An 11,930-nucleotide genomic window follows, 5' to 3' on the forward strand; every position below is an offset into this window, starting at 1 on the left:
TCATTGTGTAGCGCGACGGCCTTATCGGCTTCCTGAGTAAGCCCTAGCTATGCTACATGGCATGCAACGTGTCACGAATACTTAGCCAGCACGTCGCATAGCACGATGGGCCAAATAATTACTTGTCGCATAGCACGAAGATAATAAACGTTAAAAAAAATATAGATATATTTTCTTATGTTGGTTGTCGTGGTGCGCGTTCGAGGTTTTTGGAAATATTATCGAAGTTCGTTACGATATTCATTGCAAATATGCATCAAAATGTAACTGTTTATGCACATGTGTAAGGCATTTTAATACCAACTTCTATTCCTATGGAGTAGAGGTAAGACTGTCTATATCTTACCCTCCTCAGACCCTACCATAGCTTTGCTATTGGTGGGATACACTGAGTATGATGATGATGATAATAATGGTGCATTAACATGCACCATGTCAATGCATTACAGCTGCAAATATTTTGATGTAAAATTTTAATAATATATGCTTATAATGATGAGTGTGCTACAACTGGACGTCAAAATTTGTTGTAAACTTGTAATACATTTTAAAGCATATACTTGTGGCGGATCAAATTACATCATATAAAAAAATGCACAGTTTGGAACACATTTAAAGCCATTTTTACTAATCCGAGTTTGATGTTTAGCTTCAGCAGTCGTTTACATGGTACAAAACCAGTATTGATGCAACAAATTTGGTTATTTTTCTTACACTAATCCCACAAATACTTGGACGTGTAAATCAAATGAGTCAAAACTCATGCTAATCATTAAAAAGCGTTCAAAATAGACAAGTGAAAAGGCGTTCAAAAAAGGAGAAAGGGGTGGATGAACCACCCCAAAGAGGTTACATTTCACAGCTGAAATCAAGAGAAGACCAAACAAAGCATCAAGTTATCTAACCTGTCAAAAATCACTCTAGTTTCAAGTTCTTGCAGTCTAAGTAAGTTGCATAACCCAAGTTTGACTTCTTGGTTTTAACCATGCATATGATGTTAAATGTGTAATATATATCTTTTAACTTAGAAGCCTTACAAAGAAAATTGGTTGAGTGTAAGGGTACTATAACTGAATTTAGTAACACATTCTGTGTTAGTTTGTAAATATCATAGAAAATCAACCATAACTCGATCTTGTGAGTATACATGTTTGCAAGAAAGGTATAGATATCTTAGTATTTCTTCTAATTCATCAACTCCTCCAATTGTGTGTGTATGCAGAGAGGGAGATTTAAAACTAATGACATGTTTTGAGTTACAAGTAGCAAAATAAATAAATGCATCACTTCATCCCAAAATTTAATCTGTTGACTTTCTTAAGTCAAAATAACAAAAAAAAAACACATAAAAGTAAAGTGACTGCAATATCAGTCACAAGTTAGAAAACAAGAGTGGAACGGTACAAATAACCCAAAAGTTTTCATATGACCAATGAAAAAGCCCTCAAAAGAGACTAAATAATGAAATACCTTTGCAAAACAATACATTCAATAGGGAGGTTTGTGCAGACGAGGCCGATTACAGAACATCCGACCATTGGCTTTCATAAATCCCACGATCGCTAAACTTAATCCCGCCCACAAAAGGGAAAATAGTAAATGCCAAACATCATATTGAACTGCAAAACATACGTTATAATCAGGGAATGATTTCTATTTAAGAAAAACCAATTTTTATGATATGATATAATATATACTTACATAATAATAAAAATAAGTGTTGAGAAAACGCACTAAATAATATACGTTATGTTAATACGTAAAACTAGCAATAAAATGTTCAAGTGTAAATCCACTCACCTCGCCTGAGTGACATCATCGCAAACACCAACCCCATTAGTATCAACGCGAAAGCAAGACGGAAAGACTGCAACAACGAAAAAAATATAGGGTCAGCACTCAACATAGACGAAAAACAATATAAAAAACAGAATAGCTGTGAGAACTTTAAACAAGGTCATTAAATAATAACTTAAAGATTTACGAGAAATCCAATATAAAAGACAGAATAGCTGTGAGAACTTTAGAAACAAGCTCATTAATAATAACTTAAAGATTTACGAGAAATCATGTATATATTGATCAGGAAATTACTATACTCACCGCAAAGGCTTCAACCTTGCCCTGGGGCTTTATGGAAGCAATGTCTCGGGACACTGAAACAATGTAATGTCCTTGCAACAGATCAATGGCATCCTACATGTGCAACAATAAATAAATAATTAGAAAATAAGTTCTGGCAAGCTAGTCACGCTACCAAATAAGCTTAGAAACATTAATCCCATGAATATAATATTGTTGCTGAAGAGGGAAGGATGCTGACCTGTTTTGTGCCATCAACAAAATTATTCAGGTAATAGCGGGTTAGGGCATTTATACCATCATTAATAATCCCTTGGCTGGTCCTCTTGCCATATCTAAAAATTGGCAAATTGGAAACAAATAAGTTAATTTTCAAACCTTGAAATTGAACTACAACATCATAATGATAAATCCTCATCAAGACTCAAAACAGAAAGCAAGTTTTCAAATTGTCACAACTAAAGAGAGTGTGAGATGATGTAAAGCACCTGACAAAATCTCCTTTCAAAGCAGGTGTGCCAGAATACTGAATGCTTATATCATCCCCATGATTAGCCCATACTGAAAATTATGACATAATAAAAAGATAATGCATTTAACATTTCATATGCACTCTAAGAATCCAGAACTGAAAGCACAGTGTATAAAATTTCAATATGAAATACATACATATTTTGAAGCAGTCATCAAAACTAGGATGTGAACAAATAGTGTGGTCAGCATCAAAAACACCAAGCCTTCGAAGTTGAAGTTCCAACATTTTACGCCCAATCATACTCTGGAAGATTAATGAAGTCTTAGTAAATATGAACTAAACCAATTTACAGAAAACACAAATGAGGGTTATAAATTATTAAGGTACATATACCTGTGTGACATTTGTGCGGTCTAAGCAATCAATACAATTAGTTCGTACGATTCCAATTTGCTCTTCAATCTTATCACCGTTCTCGTTTAACAAATAGTACCTACAGGTTGAAAAAAATGATAATATCAAAATATCAGATATTGAAGAACACGCTAATAACTTATCTGCATCTAACATACCTATTTTTAACAAGAAAATCCTCAATTTGATCATAAAGGATAGACAACCGTTCAAAATGGATATGCCCACAAATGCGATGGAAGTCAAAGTGCACATATCTACAAAAGCCAACAAATTTAGCATATAACATACAGCACAATATGCATATACTTGTATTATATAAACACACACCTCATATCATCACTAAGAATATTCTGTACTGAATTGGCATACTTTTCACACAGACGACCCTCACCACCTTGCTAAAAAGAGTATAAAAACTTAGGTTAACCAGACATACATGCATTACAAATTACAATCAACTAAAAAAATAAGATTTAATTGCTTACCTTATTGACAAGATCAACAGCCAACACATTTCCATATTTCTTCCTTAAATCAAGAAAATGCCTCTCACAGACTCGAGACTGCAACCATCATACATTATATTTAGAATTAGAGACAAATAAACTACATTTTACTAATTGGGGGTGCATAGTTTACTCACTGCTTCATCAGGTTTCACAATCTCAAACTTAGGCTTATATTTTAGGTCAACAATTTGTTGCCAGAGAAACGGCATTGACCCTCGGACCTACAAACAAAAATCCAAAAATTGATCTCTATCATATTGTGATTTGATAAAATAATAATATATGAAACAATAACATACATCATGTGATAGAAACTGAATATGAAATTGAATTAGGAAATATGAGAAGATGAAATCAAATGTTTAAACTATATTATTATATTGAAGAAGATGATCTCAAAGGATCTACAATGATAACTAACCACCGAAGTGGTCCCGGGCTATGCCCCTCTCATGCTAATTGCAATGAGCCTAACAAAATATCCATTATCTTTCTTAACCTTTCTAAATGACTATTGGTCCTTACTTATAGAAATAGAAATTACACTTACCCCCTCCTACAATTACAAACGACTATTAAGTATAAACTAATAAGATCTCTATCATCATGCATGCGTTCATATGCCAGTGATGAAATTATCTCATGTGTATGTGTATGAAAATTATATCATGAATATATGGATGTATGTCAGTGCGTTTGACCGTAGAAACTTTTGAAGATACATGAAGATTCAGTTTGAATAAAGATTCAGGCTTTTCACAAATATGATGATTTTGAGGACTATGCCAGATTTCCAGGTGGTTACCATTTCTCAAATTTATATGCATTGAACATTAACTGGACAAATGAGAGTATACCTGCACAAATGATGCAGTATAGCCATTTATGTGCACAATTTGTTCACTTTCAACAAAATTTGCAACATAGCCATCAGAATCAGCTCCCCGTCTCCACATGCGGGTCCCTGCCCATATTTACAACTTTGACACTAAACCAATACAAATAAGTGAATATATGCATCCATATATTTTTACAGAAAGCATACCAGTCCTCCTAGTGCACCTTCGTGCAATGAGGGTGACATCTATTGTGTCTTTCCCTATAGTTGATTGAAAATTCTGAAAAGCTAGTCATAAGTTAAGAGACAAAAATATAAAATTGACTCGTTAAAGATAAAAATATAACCAAATTGACTATTGATATGGTTGAAAAGATAAAGGATACATCCTTGGATAACAGGAAGCATGTAATGGTCGAGCTGCAAAAAAGTTTAATTAGTAAGATATATTTATATCAAATTAAATTTGTAAACAACAAACCTTGCTATCAATCAGAACTTCCAACATATAGTTGTTCCAAAGGAACCGAGGCTCTGCCTGTGGCAACAGAAAACCAAGAACATTTATATATAAAATGGAAATTTTATGCCTAAAAACAATAATATTTAGTGTATGTGAAGAATTAACAAGTAGGGCCTGTAAACGAACCGAACTTTCAGTGCATCCCTCAGCAAGAAGTTTGTTTATTTAATAAAATGTGCGAACATGAATCAACTTTTTAGTTCATTTAGTTAAACAAATGAACATGAGCACAAGTTTCGTTCGTTCATTTATGCTCATTTATGTTCATGTATGTTTGTTAGTTTAAATTAGTTCACATTACATATGCTAACTTTGTTTATATATATTCATTTAATATACTTAGGCCCATTATAGTCTAGTTTAGTTTTCTAAAATTTAAATATTACTTTTTACAATTTAGTGTAGTTTTATTAACTTTTTAGACCCAACTTATTGATGTTTAGGTTTATTTTCAATTGGTTTTCGCTCGGTTATGTTCATTCATCTATGTTCAACTACGATCATGAAGCGTTCATTCACACTGCTAACAAACAAACATAAACGAACATGAGCACGCTCATTTTCTTCATGAACAAAAAAGAACAAGAAAATTTTGTTTGTTTACATGCTCGATTGTTTGTTCGGTTAAAGTTAAAATGTTAAATATACGAATACGTACGTTTACAAGCCTATATGCAAATTAAAAAAAATCAAAGAATGTCACTTGAAGATAACACTTGCCTGCCTCCAAAGAGGAAGAAGCCTTGACTCATCACCCAAGTCATTCAATCGTTGTGCACTGCATAACACAATAGAACCAAAACAAAAAAAAATAAAGTTCACAAAATATTTTTAATCAAAAACAATAATCCAATTTGAATGTCATACTCATGATGCAATATGAAAAATAATATCCAAATAATGAACAATAAAGAGACATAAACTGATGAAGAATAAGAAAAGTATGCATATATACAATACAACTCATAATAAAGGTTAAAAATATGATTTGACATGATATAACATAGAGAAAAAGATGGACCTTAATGTAATGTTAACATCATATGAGAAGTAAAGACCAGGAGTCTTCTCTGCAACTTTTAACATGGAAGCAAACTCTGACTCCATCTTTCTCTGCCGTTTATGGTTTTAACATATTATAAATACAGTAATAGACAAAATGAACCAAAAAAGTTTTAAAATGGAAAGGGAGACCCACCTGTTCATCGGGAGAGTTTATCACAGAATGATCACAGGGAAAGACTTTTAGTTTAGAAGCTTTGAAAATGGGATGACCCAAGTAAGATCCAGCACATTCACGTTCGGTTATGACAAATAGATATGATCCTAGAGACAGATAAACAATTCATGAGTCAATGTTCGAACCATTACAACCAAAAGAGCAAATGCATTAGTTTCTTGTCATTTTGAATAAGTTTATTCAAACAATTTGGGTTCAAAGTTACACATGTAAAATGTCAATTAAAATAAAGTCATCATAGCTTGTTCAATTTTGGCGAATATTTTATTGGACCTTGGTTCAAAGTAACTTGTGTATGACTTATGGTTAAACTAATAGATCTTGTTTATCTTCAGTCAGATAAATCTCCTTATGTGGTTTATAAGTGCAAATGTTTTAAACAACATGCCTCAAGTATGCAGGTGCTTGGATATGTATATTATATGTGCTTCTTTTGACTTCTAGAATCATAACCAGATAAAACAGTTCTTTAAATTGGCATATATGACATCATGCAAATTGAAGTCCTTGCATGCTTAATAAAGCTTATGATAATTTACAGGCATATATGGGTAACATATTAGAAACAAACTTGAAAAGCAGTATGCATTACAAAGATCTACCAAAGTTAAACACTGATATAAAAGGTTACTGCTAATAATAATCATCTGACCTGCCAAAAGCTTCAATATCCCAACAACACCAAAAATGGTCTGAATTTTTGGAGCACGGCCAGTAGAGCTTGGAACTTCATCTACACAGAAGGCAGTAACAAATTCATTAGATAAAATTTGAACGCATAGGTTCTACGAAAATTGAGGTATGTGCAATCAATCGCATGTATTTAAATTATCAGAAAATGTAAATAAAAGCTTGAAAGCAGGAAATTCGACACAAAAAGTAACACATCTTCACTTCATTTGGTCACACAACTTAAAAAATCAATATAAAACTCATCCAGATTTGAAAAACCATTGTAAAAGCCACATATTCCTATACAAATAAAAAATTGTAAAAGTCATATAACTCTGAAAAGCCATTAAAACCATTCAGCAACAAGTTTCCTATCACAATCACTCAAAATAACAGCTTTTTATATGTAATTGCAACATTTGCATTTGAAAATAAAGAATCCTATGTAAGAATTAGGTTAAACATTTTGCATAAAAAGCAGATAATGAAATTAACAAAAAGAGACCTAAAAATGAAATTATGCCCATTATCATGAAATTGAAGAAAAACGATGCCCAGAGGAACCGTCACTGGGCTCCACGACGGTAACTCCCATAACCGCATACAGCTTCTGAGATGGATCTGCCTTCGCCAGCATTTTTGATTTGATGGATATATATCAAAGCTTTATAATGGAGGTGGAATTTGAATTGGAACAACTCCGGCGTGGTGAAGAAGAGGAAATGATTTCTATTGCTGCCGCCCGGATATTATTAATGGATCTCGGAGAACGCGGTTTAAATTACGGTTTTCTCCCTTTCTCTATGATTAAGAAGCCTGCCTACGTACAAGAATCAAATATGAGTCATGTCTCTCACATACCACTTCACCATCAAGTTCTTGGCGGCCACACAGAATGTTCCTGGGAGAGGGGGATTATATAATATTAAATCTCAATTATTGAATAGAAAATTGTTTTAAGAAATAAATTTAAACTTGATTTAGCTTAACTTATGGATCCGGTGTGTTTAGTACAAGGGAAAATTTTGAAAATGATCTAAAATAGTGAAAGAAACCCAAAATGATCCTAGAAAATTGCACATTCCAAAAATAGGCCACTCAATTTAATCGGATCTGGTGCATTGGGAAGAAATTCAATGGATTTCACTAACCACTAAGAAACCGCCAAGTGTCCCACTACCCACCCACCTACCCAATTGATTTTCTCCTCAAACTGATCGGTCCAGATAGCCTTTTGATGAAAATTATCTCCTCTTAAAACCATCTACCCATCTTCCTTTTACCCTACTTTCATCTCCAACGTGGGTTTTCAAATTAAGATGAGTTTTGTGTTTTTTTTTGAAATACATCCGAGGAGATGTATTTCAAGTGAGTTTCGTCTCCGCAGATGATTTGCATCTTAAACCACAAAACCAAGTCTTAAACCCTTAAACCAAACCAAACCAAACCAAATCTTTCAAAGCATTTCTTCTGATAATTTCCTGAAAATCGAAATTCGAATTCTGTAAAAGGATTCATCAACTCATGCTAAAGTTTTTCCTGATAATATTATTTCCTGGCCCAAACGTTTTGGCAATTGAAAAATCCACAATCTGACTCTTGGTCGCCTAACGTCGATAAGTTCTATAATCATGGAGACTGCTTGTTTTGTTCTTCTCGTTTACTTAACGGAGTGAAACTTGTTCCAGAGTTTTGGGGTCGTCTTCTAGGTCGTGATTCTGGTGGCTATCTCAAGCCTAGCGTAAATCTGAATCTGATTTGTTAATCATTAAGTAGTTTGTATTAGAATGAGGTGTTTATATGTGTTTCCTTTTTTTCAGCATGTGCATGGTTAAGTTAGGTATCTCATGCTGAATCGATTGGAAGCTTTTAATAGTTTTACATTGTCGGCAGAGGTTTTCCGGTGGTCGGTTCTTCCTCCATGTTTTACAGAAGCACCAAACTCTATTGATCCGAATCTTGTTAACGGTCAGGATCCAAAATTTCCTCCATTGTGGAACGCGGATGTGGTCAGTCTGAATTTTAATTTTTTTGGTATAATTTTTTTTATTAGAACTAGTTGATATTAGTTGTTTATGGTGTTAATATGCCACTAAGTAGTTGTATTTGGTAATAAAAATCAGGTTTTCGTTCCATTTTGTGTTGAAGAAACAGTTTGGTATGTTATGGAAATTGATATGAGAGCGTTTGAAATTCATGCATATTTTACTAATTCATGCGATCGGTCCATGTGTGGAAGGTCGAAGTGTTATCACCGGCAGTTATTCGAAACCATTCCTGTATTTGAGTCCCTTTTTTATTGTTGTTGGACCGTATTTCATATTGGGAAAAAAGTGGGCGCCTGAAAGAAGATGCTATGTTTGTTTGTCAAGTAGATACGTGGCCGCCCAATGTTGGTGATAGTCAGGAGAATTCGGGAGTAATCCTTTGTATGTTACTTTTAAAATTAACATATGAAAAATTAGCTTCCGGCCAAGAACTGGGGTATGAGGGAAATATTGAACAAAAATTTATTAACTTCCGACGATATATGGCGAATGAAATTTATTGTTATAGATGTTGCTAAATTGTAGTTTCTATTTATTTTCCCTTATTTTTATCTAGTGTTAATGGTTGTTTAATCAAATTTTGTTTAATTTCCTAATTTTATTTCTTTATGAGTTGAATTGAACGGTAGTTGAGGAAGAACTTTTTTTCATTTTCACATTTGCATTTGACATTAAAAATTCAAAACTAAAATTTGATTACCAACATTCATTTACAGTGTAAAATAATAGCATTTATTACAAAATTACATAAATAAAAATACAAACACAAAATGTAATGTATCTATGGCCGGCTGGTCCGCATAATTCAAGTAGGTCGAAGCTAGTCTTTTGTTTACTAGCCCGTTTCTTGGTAAGGGCCAGTGGGGTCAGCTGTACCTAACCGCCCCCTCCTTGGGACACTCTCGGCACCTTGAACCTAACCACCATCACCATTTCCACGATCTTTATTCAACAATGCTTGCCATATTGAGTAACAAGAAACATTGTTTTGCAGAAGTTGAAAGATCTCAGCTTTGATGGATTGTTGAAAGAGATTCAACATCTTCTTCTCTTTAAGAAATGAATCTTTATCTGCATCAGCAATATGAGATAATCTATAATTTTCTCCATTCTCATTCTTGGGAATTATATACTTTTACTCCACGGCAGTCCATGTATCATAGTTAAACACTTGAACATAATCTTGAAGTAGATGACAATAAGGATCTCTAGTTGTTACAGCTTGTATATCAAAGTGCGGAATCCATTGAGATTGAACACATCCAAGTAAACATTAAGCACATTTTCATATATATCAAGAAACAATACAAGATATGACACTTTGCACACTTTTTCTCTCTACTCTCTCTCTCTCTCTCTATGACAATCACCAAAAGTCTAAGTAGAAACGCATAAGTCCCCTATTTATAGGAAACATGAACAAGCTCATCAAGTTCGTATATGATATACGGCGTATATCATATAAGCCGCATATGATATGCGTTGACTTGAAGACTTATGCGTTGACTAACAAACACAAACTATACATTTGACATTTTTAGCCCTATACAATCATATCTAGTATATCTAAGACCCTAGCAATAGACATTATGTTCCAACAGACTCCCCCTTGGATGTTGCTAGGTCTTCGATTTTCAATCTTTCAGTCTTTCTTCTTAAACGTCTTTGCGGCAAAACATCATACACTATTCATGGACACCTGGTGTAGTCTTGACAGCACCTCTTTTTCATGAATTCCTACGCTGTAGTCTTGGAAGCACTCGGGTTACCAGTATCCATATAAGAAGGATATGATCAGATTATTACTTATATCTGATCCGTGATAGTTTCATTCATTATATTCTCTTGAAAACATGATATTTGAAAGTAACGACTTATGAAAGTTTGATATTTGAAAGTAATGACTTTGACTTCTAATTATTTTCAACAGACTCTCATCTCCTTCCTTCTCATCCTCTTCATCCAACATCATGTTGTAACCTGATGAGTTTCAATAAGTAGATATGGAAACTTCAAACAAATGTTTAGGTTATGTTTAATGATTTCCGAATGTACAGATTTATAGCCAAAAATAGCAATAATATCTTTCCACTGTGTACTACTGTGTACCTCGTGACCAGCCTGCCACTATTGTCTCAATATCTATGACACATTTTGTCATTATGTCAAACGGATAAGGAATAGATCATGACATATACGGCGGATAACCCATATATATACATGACATATACGTGAGATGTACTGTTCATCACCAGATCTGAAAAAAATTTCTCACCTTCAAGATCTGGAATGGTGTGCAAATCACCACAACAGATATCACAAACAACAAACCAGCAAGAACTTTTAGCGCAAAGTGAATTAAGGACAGAGAGAATTTCATAAACTCAAGGGCATATGTGACTTATACGCCGTGTAACTCTCTTATATATGCCCAGACATATGCGGCATATAAGTGTGAGATTTATGCGGCGCATAACTTATGCGACGTATAAGTCTCATACTTATACGTTGCATAAGTATGTCCAATTTTGAAACATCACTATTTTACCAAATCCAAATTAATGACCTTGAGTAAAACAGATAAACATTTGATTCTTTGAATTTTGTTTGGTAAAAACAAGATTTGTTGATCCATGAAAAACACCCAGAGAGATAATTCACCCGCCCATCAAGAGTCAAAAACTAAATCAGAAAGAAAATCTTTTTGAGTTTTTCAGCAACAAATATTTACAAATCAAACATGAAAACTAGTAAACAATACAGAATTTACATATTTTTGTGAGTTTGAGCAGAGAATCATATTGACCAAATTGCCCTTCTATCACAGTTTTATTTTTAGTGTTTATTATAACTGGCGTTAAGTCATTCAATGGTATTGTTATCCACCTAAACCTTTTAAACAAGTGATTCAGGAATTTCTGTGATACATATAATTGGTTCATTTAAGCACGAATCTTATGTAGACCCCACCTATCAGACATAATTTTATATATTTATACAGTGAGTTTTTCACATGTATACCATTTCACTACTTACTCAAAATCGATTAGCTGTGACTCATGCAAAAATAACAAAACAAAACAACTCAGAATGTTAATATTTTCCCTTAAGACTGGTATTACTACA

General features: G+C 33.5%; 1 protein-coding gene across 1 annotated transcript; it reads right to left on the reverse strand.

Moving 5' to 3' along the window:
* Positions 1–1,372: 1,372 nt before the first annotated feature.
* LOC143538499 (phosphoinositide phosphatase SAC7-like) lies at positions 1,373–10,965 on the reverse strand. Its single transcript, XM_077032055.1, has 22 exons — positions 10,914–10,965; positions 10,737–10,784; positions 9,726–9,875; positions 6,737–6,817; positions 6,043–6,170; positions 5,866–5,957; positions 5,561–5,622; positions 4,803–4,855; positions 4,708–4,741; positions 4,529–4,609; positions 4,341–4,447; positions 3,618–3,704; positions 3,460–3,537; positions 3,302–3,372; positions 3,130–3,228; positions 2,951–3,050; positions 2,752–2,860; positions 2,571–2,643; positions 2,324–2,417; positions 2,104–2,196; positions 1,801–1,867; positions 1,373–1,619 (listed from the first exon to the last, which is right to left on the reverse strand). Exons 1-22 carry the CDS (start codon positions 10,963–10,965, stop codon positions 1,489–1,491), a joined length of 1,890 nt encoding a protein of 629 aa, XP_076888170.1. The 3' UTR covers positions 1,373–1,488.
* Positions 10,966–11,930: the final 965 nt, after the last annotated feature.

Source organism: Bidens hawaiensis, unplaced genomic scaffold (genome assembly GCF_021521415.1).
Source record: "Bidens hawaiensis isolate Kalapana, Puna unplaced genomic scaffold, B.hawaiensis_p1.1 tig00011635_1, whole genome shotgun sequence".
Taxonomy (NCBI): domain Eukaryota; kingdom Viridiplantae; phylum Streptophyta; class Magnoliopsida; order Asterales; family Asteraceae; genus Bidens; species Bidens hawaiensis.